Below are 17,384 nucleotides of genomic sequence, written 5' to 3'. Positions count from 1 at the left end.
TTCCCAGCTGACTTGTTTTTCCCTCTGTATTTGGCCGTAAATCACCCCCTACTATAGCTCCACTCTGTACCCCAACCCCCTGCCAAGTTAGTTTAAACCCTCCCCAGCAGTGCTAGCAAACCTCCCCGCAAGGATATTGGTTCCCCCCTGGTTCAGGTGTAAACCGTCCGACTTGTACAAGTCCCACCTTTCCCAGAAGCAGACCCAGTGATCCAGGAAACTAAAGCCCTCCCCCTTGCACCATCCCTTTAGCCACGCATTCATCTGTTCTATCTTCCTATTCCTATACTTACTAGCACGTGGCACCGGGAGTAATCCAGAGATTACAACCTTTGAGGTCCTGCTCCTTAATCCTTCACCTAGCTCCCTAAATTCTTGCTGCAGGACCTCATCCCTCTTTTTACCTATGTCGTTGGTACCAATGTGGACCACGACCACTGGCTGTTCTCCCTCCCCCTCCAGAATGCCCTGCAGCCGCTCAGTGACATCCTTGACCCTGGCACCAGGGAGGCAACAAACCATCCTGGATTCACGTCTACGGCCACAGAAACGCCTATCTGTTCCCCTTACTATAGAATCCCCTACCACTATTGCTCTCCCACTCTTTTTCCCCCCTTCCTGGGCAGCAGGAGCACCCCCAATGATTGAGGAAAATCAGTGCAAAGAGTTAAAGATGAAACAGCTGTTTCACAGAGAATTTAAAGTAACTAGTGGGCAGAGGTGACTTTTATCCCATCTATTTGATCTGAGTTGTCAGCTTAGCTCAGTTGGTAGCACCTTCCTCTCTGAGTCAGAAGATTCAAGTGGCACTCAGGACTTAAGCATATCATTCATTTCAATACGGAGGTTGTGCTGCATTGCTGGAGGTGCCATCCTTTGAATGAGACACCAGATCCCAGCCCTGTATGCTTGTTCAGGTGGATATTAAAGATCCCATGGACTATTTGAAGATGAGCAGTGGAGTCTCCTGCCATTCTAGCTAAAATTCCCCCCTCAACCAACACCACCAAAAACAGATTAACTAGTCATTTGTTTCATTGTTGTATGTGGGACCTTGATGTTTGTCTACATAACAACAGTGACAATTTAATTCTGAAACATTATGCTGAAGACCAGGACAATGAGTTCTGATTAATGCCAGTACAAATCCTTCAGAATAACTGCAGCTTATGTGGGCGTCTTATGCTGACACATCCAGCCAGTTGGCAACAATAATTTTGTAACAACTGCTAGAACGGCAAGTAAGAATGTTCCAGTGCTTTGAAAACATCAACTGAGGCCTACAGTTGATATATAACTTGAGGTAGACTGTCCCAATGGTTTAGTGGGTAAATGCGCTGCCTGGTGTAACACTGTGTCATAAAGACCAGGGTGAGCCTAAGTTCAAACTCTGATTTCTATTGAGTTCCCTGATCTGAGCTAGGTCAAAATTTGGAGTACTATAATTAGCCATAACACCCCTGGGTTAGGGTCAGTAAAAGTCAACAAGGGTTCCTTTCTGTTGTGTATGTCCCTTTAAGGGAATAACTGGTCTCAGACTGCAGTACCACCAGTGACCACCCCTGTATAAAAGGCCCTAGCAGGCTTCTGTAGTTTCAGATTCCAGGTTGTCTCCATTCAGTAAAGACTTGTTAAACCAACTCCTGCATTCCGTGTCTCCATTAACACACGGATCTAATACTGGCGACGAGTAAGAAACGAACTTACCTGCAACTCGGCAGCACCTCAGACGACGTTATTGAAAGTCGAAGCCAGAAGAAAGAAAAAAATAATAATCCAAAGAAACTCGAGAAACGGGCGTCGACCGTGGGCAACCGCCCTCCAAATCATCGGATTGAAAACTTGCAGGAGAGGCTGTCAAGAGCCAGGCTTGGTTCTCCAGTCTGTGGTTTCCCAGCTAATCGGGCTGGTGGCAGGTAGTGCACTGATCCTTCCTGGGCTGCGGCGGGCTAGAGCTCGATCGGGTGGCTCTGCAACGGGGCCGGGCAGTGAGTCGGGAAGCAAAGAGAGAGAGAGAGGGTGGAGCACACAGGGCGCGGCCGGTGCTTTGCAGCTGGGCAGCGTTCGGACCTAAGAAGAGGGAGGGAAGTGTCCCAGAGGGTCCGCTCCACGACGGGAATGGTTCTTCAATTAACAGAGCAAATATTGAAGCGCGATAGAAAAATAATACAGCGGAGAACAGCGTTGGCAGCAGCGGCAGCGGCGGGAAAGCGCGGGAGGCGCCATCTTAACTCGGCGGGGAAGAAGGAAAAGCGTGGGAGGCGCCATTTTGATCCATCGGGGACGAAGGAAAAGCACGGGAGGCGCCATTTTAGATTTTTAAGATGCCAAAGACTGGCGATATCACTGCCTTCGATAATGCAATAGAAGACTGGACCACGTATGTGGAAAGAGTCGAGGTATATTGCGAGGCAAACGAAATAGCCGATGAGAAAAAGGCATCGGTATTGCTAAATTTAATGGGCGCAAGAACGTACGGCCTATTGCGGGACCTGATTACTCCAGCCAAACCGAAGGCGAAGAGTTTTAACGAAATTGTTGCTATCCTACAGGAACACCTAAATCCTACACCGCTGCTGATAGCAGAAAGATTTAAATTCTACAGGAGAAATCAGCATAAAAATGAGAGCAATGCTGATTACCTTACGGAACTATGCAAGCTATCAAAGCACTGCCAGTTCGGAGCAGGACTGGCAGATACCTTACGGGACAAATTTGTCTGTGGACTCCTGAGTGAAGGAACCCAGAAGAGGTTACTCTCAGAAAAAGAGCTGACGCTAGATAAGGCTTTCAGCGTGGCAGTATCGTACGAAGCAGCAGCAAGGGGAGCTGTGGAAATACAACAAACGCCACAGGAATACTGCACCCACGAAATGACACGGGGATTTGCAAAATGTTATCGCTGCAGCAGAACAAACCATGACCAGAAGGACTGCTGGTCCAAGGACAAAATATGCAGGCAATGCGGAAAGATGGGACACATTGCACGAGTTTGCAGGTCTGGGAAGAAGACCAACGACAACAAAAAGGCTACTAAGGAACCGTACAGGAAAGTACAAAAGATGACGGACAGTAGTTCCGAAGACCAGATGAGCGATAGTGAATCCGGGAACAAGAGACTAAGCTGTCTCAAACTTCACAACGTAATCGCAAAAGAGGATCACCGAACCATTTGGGTCACCCTCACGATAGCAGGGTCCCAAGTCAAAATGGAATTGGATACAGGATCAGCGCTAACTGTCATGAATCGACGAGACTACGAGCGGCTATTCTCACACATACCCTTGAGAGAGACATCCATTGTCTTGAGGACGTATACGGGGCAAAAAGTATACCCCAGAGGAAAAATAAGGGTGCCTGTCGAATACAACGGCAAGAAAATACGGAAATTGTATCTCTACATTCTGCAAGATGGTGGACCACCGTTATTGGGACGTGAATGGATCAGAAAGATAAGTTTAGACTGGCACTCCATTCAGGCACTGACAGTGGCTGGTAAAAAGGATGACGACGTCACTCCTGGACGATTGTCAACAATCTTAGCTGACGCCAAAGAGATATTTCAACAAGAACTGGGCACTCTTAAAGGCATAACCGCCTCAATAAAAATAGAGGAGAATGCAATTCCCAAGTTTTTCAAAGCAAGGCCAGTACCATATGCAATTCGCCCAGCCGTCGAGGCAGAGCTGGAGAATTTGGAGAATGCAGGCGTGTTATCTAAGGTAGACTGGAGTGAGTGGGCGACACCCATCGTTCCTGTCATGAAGAAAATGTTAAACAATAAGTCTGAGGAGCCAAGGAAGGTTCGCATCTGTGGGGACTTCAAGGTGACGGTGAACCCAGTCCTTCACACAGTACAATATCCTCTTCCAAGGATAGAAGATATCTTCGCCTCACTATCTGGAGGGAAGCGTTTTACAAAAATTGACCTAGCACAAGCATATTTGCAGATGGAGGTTGAAGAATCCTCTAGGAAGTATCTCACGATAAACAGTCACAAAGGTCTTTACCAGTATAATCGACTGGTATTCGGAGTAGCATCAGCTCCGGCGATATGGCAAAGAGCGATGGAACAAGTCCTGCAAGGGATTCCGGGGACTCAGTGTTACTTGGACGACATCCTAGTGACAGGTGAAGATGACAGTGAACACCTTGCCAACCTAGAGCAGGTGCTCACTAGACTACGTGAACATGGGCTACGAGCCAATCGCCCCAAGTGCGAGTTTTTTAAGAAACAGATATCGTATTGTGGCCACATGATTGATGAAGAGGGGTTGCATAAGTCCCCTGACAAAATTGAAGCGGTAGTTAAGGCTCCAGCGCCTGAAAATGTGTTGCAACTGAGTTCATTCCTCGGATTGGTGAATTACTACCATAAGCTTTTGCCGAATTTGTCCACAATTCTGCATCCACTGAACGCCCTACTACGAACGGGAGTAGCATGGAAATGGAGCGATGAATGTAAGCGGGCCTTTCAGAAGAGTAAGGACCTAATCACTTCAAGAGAAGTATTGGCTCACTACAACCCATCACTACCGATAAGACTGGCGTGTAATGCGTCTCCCTACGGCATTGGGGTGGTACTGTCACATAAATTCCTTGATGGTTCAGAGAGGCCGATAGCTTTTGCGTCACGCTCGTTAACTTCAGCCGAGCGTAACTACGCCCAGATTGACAGAGAGGCCCTCAGCCTGGTGTGGGGGGTGAAGAAGTTCAATCACTACCTGCACGGTCAGAAATTTACTCTACTAACTGATCATCAATCTCTCGTCTCCATTTTCAACCCTCAGAAGGGCGTACCGATAATGACGGCACAACGGCTACAGAGGTGGTCCCTTTTCCTAGGGGCACACCAATATGACATCGAGTACAAAGGAACTAAACAGCATGGGAATGCTGATGGATTGTCGCGCCTACCGTTGCCGATGGTGGAAGAAGAACTGGCAGTGGATCCAGTGGAGTTATTCCACTCGACTATAGTCGAATGTCTCCCTGTGACGAATGCAAACATAGAAAAGGAAACACGAAATGACCCGACACTCTCCTGGGTCTATGATTTAATGGTGAAGGGATGGCCAGCACATGGCGAACCACTGCTGCCAGCATTCTCGCCGAGAAGAGAACAGCTGTCAGTGTGCAGAGGAACCTTGATGTGTGGATCCAGAGTAGTAATTCCACCCAAATTGAAGGATAGAGTGCTCAATGAGCTTCATGAGGGTCATCTGGGAGGGGTAAAAATGAAGAACTTAGCCAGAGCGTTTGTGTGGTGGCTGGGAATCGATAGAGAAATCGAAGAGATGACCAAGAGCTGTACAGGATGCCAGAAGGTCCAAAACGCCCCACCACAAGCCCCTCTACATCCATGGGAGTGGCCCTCATCTCCATGGCAAAGGGTGCACATTGATTTTGCTGGTCCCTTTATGGACTCGATGTTTTTAATTGCGGTGGATGCACATTCAAAGTGGCCAGAGGTAATAAAAATGTCCTCAACCACCACAGAAAAAACTATCACAGTCTTACGAACCATATTCGCCAGGAATGGGCTGCCTAAACAGATTTGCTCTGACAATGGACCACAGTTTGTGTCTGAAGAGTTCCGGAGGTTCTTAAAGAACAATGGTGTTAAGCATTACACATCCGCCCCATATCATCCAGCCACTAATGGATTGGCCGAGAGGTTTGTTCAAACATTCAAGAAGGCTATCAAGGCAATGTGTAATGAAGATATACCCCTACAACATAAGGTGGATAACTTCTTGTTTGCCTACCGGAATGCGACACATGCGGTTACCAACCAAACTCCAGCCATGATGTTCTTCAATCGAAGACTACGATGCCGCTTGGATTTGGTTAAGCCAAACATCAGAAGAGATGTCGAGAACAGGCAGTTTCAGAATATGAATGAAAGGCCGACCAGGAGTTTTAAGATAGGTCAACCAGTTTTGGCCCAGGACTACCGCACAGAGAAATGGCAGCCAGGAACGATCTGTACACGGCAAGGACCTCTAATGTATACCGTGGACGTTGGAGAGAGCATTGTAAGACGCCATGCTGACCAGATTCTAGAGTCACTGGAAAACGTCAATTCCACACCACGATCTGATACACCTGGCGATGAAACCGAAGTACCAATTGCATCTACCGCCGAATCGGTGATATTGGAAGCAGATGAACCAAACAACGACATTAATCCCGACTCAACCTTGCCAGAAGAACCTGATATCCCAAAGAGGCGTTATCCAGACAGAATCAGGAAGCCTCCTCAAAGACTGAACTTATAATTGCTTAACTTCAACCAATGTATCTAGCAACCGTAATTGTAATTGTAATTAGTTATTATTTAGTTGTTAAATGAATGTTATGTACTGTTTATCTAAAAGGGGAGGAATTGTTGTGTATGTCCCTTTAAGGGAATAACTGGTCTCAGACTGCAGTACCAGCAGTGACCACCCCTGTATAAAAGGCCCTAGCAGGCTTCTGTAGTTTCAGTTTCCAGGTTGTCTCCATTCAGTAAAGACTTGTTAAACCAACTCCTGCATTCCGTGTCTCCATTAACACACGGATCTAAAACTTTCCGCTCCTGATTGTTATTATCCAGTGACTCCTGCTAGAGATACTCATGGAAATCAAGTGGAGGATAGGATTGAGTTTGGCTGTAATGCCCTCCACGGTACTGAGATTCACTCTCCAAGCTATGCGTGAAGATTGGCCACTTGGGGGAGGTACTGAAATATTACTGGTGCCCATGCAGCCATACGCAGCAAGAGTCAGCACTTTTCAGAGATGGGGATGAGGAGAAAATTAGGCATTAAAATGAACGTTTTAGAAGTTACCCATTAAGCACTAAACGGCAAACTTTCTGAATACATTCTGAGATGGAACGTAGTCCACCTGAAGAACATATCAGGAAATTGTGGCATTCTCCCTTTGATTTTCCATCTATTAATGAGGAGTATGTTTCCCAATATGTGCATCCAGTAGGCAAGGCTCTGCACTAGGAGCGCACATTTGGTAAATCAGCCCTTAAAATACAAGTTACTAAAAAGTCTAAATGGATGTTCCTATAATCAATCATTATTCTTTCAGTCTTCAAATAGGGTAAGAGGCAGGCAAAGCATTATGGATGACACAGATAACTTTGTAACCATGTAGAGTTTGTGTTTGTGTTCATCTGGGTAAGTGTTAATAGTGATTTTACAAAGTTAGCTTGGAAAACATTGCTATTTAAAGTTACTTTACCAGTTTCTTCATCAACTGTTGGGATTATGTCCTTGCTGCTGTCAAATGAAACAATTTGCTAAAGTGGTGGTAACAACAAAACAACTAATTATTACAATTAATTTGCTTTTGCAGATTCTGGAAATGTACCGGTAGCTGTCCATAGCTCGAGCTTACTGATGGAGGAGGCTTAACTGCTGAACAGAACAGACTTTGCTCTAACCTGGGAAGTACATACGCAGTTTCACAGAAAATCCAGAGCATGCGTCCATATTGGATATGCTACGTGTTCCATGGGGCAGATCAAAAAGTTTGCTTTTTTTAAAGTGTGACTAATGTGCATTGTGTGAGTTCATGTATAAATACTTGAACTTTCAATACTGATGTGTACATTCTGGCCATGATCTTTAACAAGGAAGTTGAAGAATCAAAGAGAGATTATTTTGAAGCAATAAAACTACAAGCACAACTACCCGAGGGAGTTTGAATGTCAATGCTGACAAAACCAACATTAAAACTTTAAAGCAGCAAATCTCCACCAGTACACTTTCAAACTTGTCGTGTAAAAGCGGATTTTGTTTCTTTTCAGTAGTACATTTTGGAATGAATTTAACACTATGAATACTCAAACATTAAGTATGAGAGTTCTTTTGAATGACAACAGACGTTCTCCAGGTGAACTGTCTGTTTCTAAGGATGTTTTAGGCTTGAGGCCTAGAAATAAACAACTCAGCAGTCATGGTCAACTCTGTCTCATGCTGACTTCATGCTCATGTCCAGAGGAGAAGGAAAAGTTTGCTGGACCTTGGGTAATTCCAAGGGTGGAAGATGGGTTGTCAGAGAGTGAAGATGAAGAACCCAAAAGAAAATCCAATATCAAAGGTACAGAATATGATCAACTAACTCAATAATAACATGGTTAAGATGCTTACTACTGTGCTGATGGACACGGTTAACACTTTTAACACATTTACCAAGCTGCCTGTTCTCACTCCGGCTACACTGTGAAGTGACAATTGGCAAGTGACATTGACACTAAAGATTAGAGTATAGTTTATAGCCTCTTTGAGTTAGAATAGCTGGGAAGAATTCCTTTTGGTTGAAAATTGCCTTCAAACCTACAACAAATGTTTAGTTTGCAGCATCATTTGCAACAATTACTTTCTTATTCCGAAGCTGACAATGATGATAAATTAAAAAAAAAACTAACCTTCTATAAACCCCTTGGCAACAATTCAAACGTATTAATAACCAAAGATGCACCGTTGTCTTAATTTTGTGCTAAATATTTGTTTTAATATGATAACTACGTACTTCTCATTCGTTACTAAGCTGTTCATTCAGCCCCCTAACTGTTGAACAATGCAGAAATGTGCAAAATCCATCAAATTTACTAAAGAACATGATGGCTCTGTGCTGCTGGGAGCATGGAAACATCATCTGTAGAATGTGGTTGGTCAGAGCTGAATAATGTAGGTTGCAATGTTAGATTAATATCCAGAGTTCCTTGGGGTAAAGGAGAAAAGGCGAGTTTTGTCTTTATAAACATTCTATTAATGGCTAGTCACTTCTCTCAGGAATTTGAGAACATAAGAACATAAGAAATAGGAGCCGGAGTAGGCCATTTGGCCCCTCGAGATTTTCGGCCATTCAACCAGATCATGGCCGATCTTCTACCTCAACTCCACTTTCCAGCACTATTCCCATATCCCTTCATTCCCTTAGTTCCCAAAAACTTATAGACCTCTGTCTTGAATATACTCAACGACCGAGCATCCACAGCTCTCTGGGGTAGAGAATTCCAAAGATTCACAACCCATTGAGTGAAGAAATTTCTCCTCCTCAGTCCTAAATGGCCGACCCCTTATTCTGAGCCTGTGACCCCTGGTTCTAGATTCCCCAGCCAGGGGAAACATTTTCTCAGCATTAAACCTATCAAGCCCCTTAAGAATTGTATATGTTTCAATTCGATCACCTCTCATTCTTCTAAACTCTAGGAAATATCAAGGTTGGGTAAAATCCACAATAGGGAAAATTGTACATAGGCTGTGGAGAGAATGAGATTGGTTGGCTGAATTAAAAACAGAAAATGCTGGAAATACTTAGCAGTTCAGGCATCTTCTGTGGAGAGAGAATCAGTGTTAACGGGGGAGATTTTAACTCAGGTGCGGGATGGTGTCGTGTTATCCGAATTTCGTGCTTCCCACACGAATCTAAATGGATGTGGGAGATTGATGCAATTTTAACTCAATTGGCCAATTGATTTCCAACATGTGGGAAGCCTTTGCAAATGGGTTTTTCATGACTGAAAGTCCCCTCCGATTACGTCATCATTGCTACTGCATTTAAGATCCACAGCAAGCCTTGCTTCTTCTGCAGACTGCCAAGCTTCTTGACTGTGCAGTGTGAGGGAGCTGCAGCAAATATGACAAGCGGGAGGGCCAGATCAGCTCCTCGCTTTGACGAGGTGGCACTGCAGGCATTAGTGGATGGGGCTAGGGCCAACAGGGAGGTGCTCTTCCCTTCATCAGGGAGGAAGAGGCCTCCCACTCAGACCAAGGCAGTGTGGATGCAGGTGGCTGAGGAGGTCAACTTTTGGGAGTCACCCGCAGAACCTGGATACAGTGCAGGAAAAGATTTCATGACCTTCAGCGCACTGGAAAAGTGAGTATGAATTTCCCATCACCCTCAATCTGATCCCCATTGCCCTTCCTCACCAGCACTCAGCTTTAGCAATCTCTTCCTCCACATCCCACTTGACACTGACATCCATACACCCTTACCCATTCCCTCTCTCTCTATACTCATATTCACCTAACTATTTGACCATGCAGCCCTCACACTCCCTATCACTCTGATGCTTTGAACACAACTGACAACACACAGGGTGGGCCCTTGATCTTGCAACCTCACTCCATCTTTGTCTCCTTCTAAGTATCTATGCTATGTAATCTCTACACTCAGTCCTTCATTCTCACTCAACCTCCACTTGTCTCCCTCATTGCAGGAAAAGAGAGCTCACAACAAAAGAGAGCGAACCAGGACAGGAGGCGGGACAGCCTCAATAGCCCACCTGACCCCCTGGGAGGAGGCCGTCCGGGAAATTATGGGAATAGAGGATGATTCGCGCGTGGGGGACAGACAGACGGGTGTAACACTGCAAACTGGTGACAGGAACATTTCCCATCTCTCTCATTGACATTGCATGAGTCGCTGATAATGATTGTGAAACTGTAACAGATGGACTTATGAGCATCTGCAAAAAGCTATGTGCATGTAGCCTTTGCATCACATCTCTGACTCTTTCCTTTACTCCCCCACAGGACCATCACAAGCATCCGTCTCCCCTAGCCAGGAAGAAGAGGCTGAGCAGCCAGACTCCTCAGAGGAAGCTGCAACCTCTGAGGGTGCAGCGTCACCAGAATTCAGCGCACCCAGCACCAGCGCAGACACTCACACCTCGGTGGGACTTTTGGGACATAGAGTAGTGTTGTCACCTGGTGTATCACAGCTCACAAGTGAGCATCAGCAGATTGTGGAGACAGGGACAGCAGTGGAGAGTTCTAGTCGGAGGGCGCAAGACTCTGCCAGCTCGGCTCAGCAGCATGTCGACCCTCTGCCTCTGGGTCCATCCATAAGATTAGAGGTGATGGAACTCCATGCACAGATGCAGGAGTCTCTGGCAGGTTTTGTCTCTAGGGTTGCTGTGAGTGTGGAGCGAATGGAGGATTCCATAGCGAACATGAGCAGAGCCTTTGTGGAGTGATTGGCGCATGAACGCATCACCATGGGAAGGATGGCTACCTCCATGGTAAGGCTGGCTACCGTAGAGGAGAGGATGGCTACGGCCATGGAGGAGCTTAGTCGCCAGGGTATGGAAAACATGGTCATTGTTCAGAATAGAATGACATCTCTTGAGGAGCGATGGACATCTATTGAACAGAGAAACCAGACCTTCATGGAATTCCTTCTGAGTAGGACTGCCATTGCAGATACGGGTCCCCATGGTCCCCCTGATGTGCAACAAGGTGCTCTCCAGCCACTTCCAGGCGCTGGCCCCTTCTGGCCTGTGCAGCTTCAGGTGGGTGAGCAGCAGCCTGGCGCTCCTGCTGCTGCTGCTGTTGCTGGTGCTGCTGTGGTTCCTGGTTCTGCTGCTGCCGCGGCTGGTGCTCGAGCTCCTCTAATGCCCAGATGGGAAGGAAATAAATGGCTCCCATGCTTCTGGTATATGCCTCCGTTGAGGAATCGCTGAGTGAAGGTGGCGAGAGGGGTTTCCCAGGAGGCCACACTGGAGATGGGTGTGAGGCTCCAACCTTCCACAGGTGTGGTTAAGCCTTCTAAAAGTTGCCCCAGACCTGAGACCACTAAGTCCTGCCACCTGCAATTCATGGCTGATCAAATCTCCTCTTTAATGGTTGACCTGTAGTTGATAGCAATCCAATAGTGCTCCCGCCAGGTTTCACATTCGTGTTTCCCACCAGGCGTGTTTCATGTGGGAAAAGGGTTAAATTCGCAAGGGCCTTTCAAAATAGGATTATAGAGGCCATTTAGTGGTAGTTAAGGGCCTTAACGACCAGTCCCGCCTGTTGGATGCGGGACGGAGTCGGGACCATCAGACACGGCTGAGTTAAAATTGCTCGGAGTCGGGAACCAGGCAAGGGGGGTCCCGCCCGCCAGTTTTTGCAATTTTAACCCCCCGCACGCCTCCAAGCCCGCCTCCACGGCTCAATGAAAATCGAGGCCAACGTTTCAGGTCGATGACCTTTCGTCAGATGGGCTGGCTGAATTATATTTTTTTGTTTAATTCTATCTTGTGTTCATACGTAGCAATGAGAAAAAGGAAAATGTTTCGGTTTCTAAAGTTACCGTGCCTCATAAATGCTGGACAACAGCCTGCCCTGCTGGCTTAGTAGCTAAATAATGTGGAACTATAGGGCTCGATTTTAATGCAGCCGACAGGCGGGCTTTTAGGCGTGTGGGGAGTTAAAATCGCAAAACCTGGGTGTCGGGACCCGCCCGCCTGGTACCTGCCTCCACGCCATTTTAACCTAGGTGTGTCTGATGGACCCAAATCAGTCCCGCCTGCAACAGGCGGGACTGGTCTTTAGGGCCCTTAAACAGCACTCATTGGCCTTTATAATCCCATTTTAACAGGCGCTTGCCTGTTTAACCCTTTTCCCACGTAAAACATACCTGGTGGGGATCACACCTGTGAAACCTGGCGTGAACACTATTGGCTTGCTGACTATCAGCTGCAGGCCCAACATTAAAGAGGATATTTGATCAGTCATCATTTGCAGGTGGCAGGACTTTGTTGTCTCAGGTCTGGGGCAACTTTTACCAGGCCTAACCACACCTGTGGAAGGTTGGAGCCTCACACACTTCTCCAGTGTGACCTCCTGTGAGACCCCTCTCGCCACCCTCACTCAGCGCTTCCTCAACTGAGGCATCTACCAGAAGCATGGGAGGCCTTTTTTCCTTCCCCTCTTGGCATTAGAGGACCTCCAGCCTATGATGAAATAACTGTGTTCTGATATTTGTATTTGCACTTGTAATGTCTGGAATGTTCCACTAGGGGGAACCACTAATGCTCCTCCCTGGCCCCGCCCCTCTTCTGGTATGTTCTACCAAGAGCTCCGTCGATGATGGACTCTGTTAACTCTGTCATGATTCTTATTTAATAAAAGGCTTCAGTCTTAAGCTTTAACTTCGGATTCGGGCAGTTATTTGGCACATCAATTTTATTAAATAACAACTTTTGGAAGATGGATCGATTTTTGAAACCAGAGCGTCTGGATATCGATCCCCATTCGGCAGATGCGTCGAAGAAATTTACGCATTGGCTCCGATGTTTTGAACACTTCATCGCATCATCGACCGATCCGACGGTTAACAAGTTGGGTCTTCTAACCAACTTGGTAAGTCATCAAACTTACTCTATAATTGAAGATATTACTACATATGAAGAGGCACTCGCAGCTCTTAAAGCCCAGTACCTTAAGTCGGTTAACGAAGTATACGCCAGGTATCTCCTGTCTACTCGCAGGCAATTACCCGAGGAATCTCTGGACGATTTCCTGCAGGACCTTAAGGCTTTGGCTAAGGGTTGCAACTACAAGGCTGTCTCTGCCATAGTGTATCAGGAAGAAGCCATCCGCGATTCTTTCATATCTGGCCTCCGATCTAATTATATTAGACAGAGACTCCTCGAGACCGACTCGTTAGTTTTAAAAACGGTTGTCACTGCTGCTCGATCGTTAGATGTAGCCCAGAAGAATTCAGAAGTGTATGCATCAGCCCATGCATCTCTCTCAGCCTCGTGTGTTCCGAGTATGGAGGCATCCATAACACCAATGGAGCCCCCACTTAATCCTATTGTTGCGGCTGTGCCCCATGGGTCTAAGTGTTATTTTTGTGGTCAATCTAAACACCCCAGGCAAAGTTGCCCAGCCAGAGAGGCTACCTGTTTTAAATGTAAGAAACGGGGACATTTTAGTAAAGTGTGTAAGGGTAATCCTGTACCCAATGTCTTCTCTGCTGCCGCCTATCGTTTTACTCTAGCCTTGGCTACGGTTGACCAGACCATACCGTGTTCCTTGTCAAAATCTATGATGGACATTAAGATTAATGTTCGTCCTACTGGGTGTTTGATAGACTGTGGCAGTACTGAAAGTTTTATACACCCCAACCTTGTTAACTTCTGTTCATTGAAGGTGTATCCTACTCGAAGTGAAATTGTGATGCGTCCAAATCCCTTACTTTGGAGGTAACTGGATATTGTAAAGTCACATTGACCGTTAAGGATACGGAGTATAAGGATTTTAAACTCCTCATATTACCTCAGTTGTGTGTGAACTTAATATTAGGCTTGGACTTCCAGTGTCAGCACGAGAGCGTTACCCTTAAGTATGGTGGATCCCAGCCTCCGCTCACAGTCTGCGGCCTTTCTACTTTAAACGTAAGCCCGCCTTCTTTGTTTGCGAACCTTGCTCCTAATTGTAGACCTATAGCGACTAAGAGTCGACGGTATAGTTCAGAAGATAAAACATTTATAAAAGAGGAAGTGGAAAGGCTTCAACGGGAGGGAATCATCGAACACAGTGGTAGCCCGTGGCGTGCCCAGGTGGTGGTGGTTAAAACTAATGAGAAGAAAAGACTTGTGGTCGATTATAGCCAGACTATAAACTTGTATACCCAATTAGACGCCTATCCTTTGCCTCGTATTTCTGAGATGGTGAACCAGATAGCTCAGTACCACGTGTTCTCCACCATTGATTTAAAGTCTGCCTACCATCAACTCCCCATCAAAATAGAAGACCGACCTTATACGGCCTTCGAAGCTAATGGGCGCCTGTTCCAATTCCTTCGGGTGCCCTTTGGAGTGACGAATGGGGTATCCGTCTTACAACGGGAGATGGATCATATGGTGGATGAATACACGTTGGAAGCAACATTCCCGTACCTGGACAATGTTACCATCTGTGGGCGTGACCAACGGGAGCATGATCAAAATCTCGCGAAGTTCCTCGAGACTGCAAAGAGGTTAAACCTGACCTACAACGAAAACAAGTGTACCTTCAATACTACACGTTTGTGTATTCTTGGTTGCATTGTGGAGAATGGGGTAATCAGGCCAGACCCTGAAAGATTACGCCCACTTAAGGAATTACCTTTACCTCACACTGTAAAAGCCTTAAGAAGGTGTCTGGGATTCTTCTCGTACTATGCCCAGTAGGTGGCTAGCTACTCAGATAAAGTCCGACCTCTTATTAAGTCGATGTCTTTTCCGCTATCGGCAGAAGCTCAGGAGGCTTTCCTTAATATCAAACGGGACATTGAGAAGGCAGTGGTATGTGCCGTGGATGAGAAGATCCCATTTCAAGTGGAAAGTGATACATCTGATTTTGCGTTGGCAGCAACTCTTAACCAAGCTGGTAGACCAGTAGCCTTCTTCTCTCGTACATTGCAAGGACCAGAAGTTCGACATTCTTCAGTGGAAAAGGAGGCACAGGCAATTATTGAAGCAGTCAGGTATTGGAGACATTATCTCGCTGGCCAACGTTTTACGCTCATTACTGACCAGCGATCTGTGGCCTTTATGTTCAACACTAAGCAGAGAGGCAAGATCAAAAATGATAAGATTTTAAGATGGCGAATAGAACTGTCAACATATGACTATGATATTCAGTACAGGCCTGGAGTATTTAATGAGCCATCGGATGCTTTGTCACGAGGAGTATGTGCTAGTCTAGGTACAGATAAGCTTCAAAGTCTCCACGACGCACTCTGCCACCCTGGGGTTACCAGAATGAACCACTTCATTAAGTCCCACAATCTACCCTACTCTATTGAGGAGGTCCGGACAATGACCAGAACCTGTCATGTTTGTGCTGAATGCAAACCCCGCTTCTATAAGCTGTCCGAGCCAGCTCATCTTATTAAAGCAACTCGACCATTTGAGCGTTTGAGTCTCGATTTTAAAGGTCCCCTTCCATCGAGCGACCGTAATGTCTATTTTCTTAATACTATAGACGAGTACTCTCGGTTCCCTTTTGTTATCCCCTGTTCGGATGTGACTAGTGCTGTTGTAATTAAATGCCTCTGCCAACTGTTTTCCTTGTTCGGCATGCCTAACTATATACATAGTGATAGGGGTTCTTCCTTTATGAGCGAAGAATTACGACAGTTTTTGCTATCGAAGGGGATTGCAACGAGTAGAACTACCAGCTATAACCCTCGTGGTAATGGGCAGGTCGAGAAAGAAAATGCGACAGTGTGGAAGGCTATCGTACTGTCTCTGAAGTCACAAGGCCTGCCGACCTCTCGCTGGCAGGATGTCCTGCCAGACGTGCTGCATTCCATAAGGTCTCTTTTGTGTACAGCAACGAATGCCACCCCTCATGAAAGGATGTTTAGTTTTCCAAGAAAAGCTACTAATGGAGTATCGTTACCCACATGGTTGACGACCACGGGCCCTGTGTTGTTGCGCAGACATGTGAGAGGCCACAAGACTGATCCACTGGTGGAGGAAGTACAACTCCTCCATGCTAATCCCCAGTATGCGTATATTCAATATTCGGATGGGCGAGAGGATACGGTCTCTATTAAAGATCTTGCACCTGCTGGAGCTTGAAAAGAGTTCGACTCTGAGAGTAGAGTTTTCAATCGTGGTATTGGACCTTCAGAGACACAAACCCTCAGTGTGGAAAATACTGATGATTCTGGGAATTCGAATGAACCGGAGTTAGTACTCCGGGAGGAGCCTCAGCAAGAGTTACGTCGTTCCCAGAGGATTATCAGACCACCTGACAGACTGAATCTATAGCAGGGGGTGAATGTGATGAAATAACTGTGTTCTGATATTTGTACTTGCACTTGTAATGTCTGGAATGTTCCACTAGGGGGAACCACTAATGCTCCTCCCTGGCCCCGCCCCTCTTCTGGTATGCTCTACCAAGGGCTCGGTCGATGATGGACTCTGTTAACTCTGTCATGATTCTTATTTAATAAAAGGCTTCAGTCTTAAGCTTTAACTTTGGATTCGGGCAGTTATTTGGCACATCACAGCCCCATTCGCGAAATGACACACGCCACAACTGCAGAAGCTGCCATCAGAATTTTTATGAAAAACAAACAACTGATGGCATTTTTACAAAATACACAGCATTTCGCCCAAGTGACTACCCTTGTGACTATTTGTGCTTTATTTTCCTCTTACGCGTGCTGCTACGTAGTGGTTCCCCTGTGGCTTCAGCAGATGTGGAGGCCCCTTGCTCACTTTCCTGCTGCTCCTGTCTCGACACCTTTGGCGGGCATCCTCTGGGATGGCGAGCCTGTGAGGGCTCACCAGCAGTCTGCTGCTCCTGTGGCTATGCAGGGGTTGAGACCTCTATCTCTGTTAGGTGTGGACTCTGGTGGGGCTCTGACCGAGGGCTCTGCAGTGGCATGGAAGTGTGAGCACTTGAAGAGGAGCCCCCACTTCCTTGAGGTCTGCCACCAACCTCCCTCTCATGGGTCAGGTCCCCCTCAGCGCCTGCAAGTGGCTGGAGAGCAGCTTGCTGCACATCAAGGGGGCCATGGGGACCCGTTTGTACAATGGCAGTCCTACTCAGAAGGACTTTCATGAAGGTCTGGTTTCTTTGTTCAATAGATGCCCATCGCTCCTC

At 46.5% G+C, this 17,384-nt stretch overlaps 1 protein-coding gene across 1 annotated transcript in view; it reads left to right on the top strand.

The window, feature by feature from the left end:
- LOC147112781 (uncharacterized) overlaps positions 1–17,384 on the top strand; it is a 445,258-nt gene that overhangs the window by 26,884 nt on the left and 400,990 nt on the right. The window contains 1 exon segment of the mRNA XM_085997401.1: positions 7,354–8,100. Coding sequence (XP_085853527.1) covers positions 7,836–8,100 — 265 coding nt within the window. The 5' untranslated portion in view covers positions 7,354–7,835.

Source organism: Somniosus microcephalus, chromosome 9, assembly GCF_052327205.1.
Source record: "Somniosus microcephalus isolate GS21.2 chromosome 9, FLI_Smic_1.0, whole genome shotgun sequence".
Taxonomy (NCBI): domain Eukaryota; kingdom Metazoa; phylum Chordata; class Chondrichthyes; order Squaliformes; family Somniosidae; genus Somniosus; species Somniosus microcephalus.
This window is presented reverse-complemented; position numbering and strand designations above follow the sequence as displayed.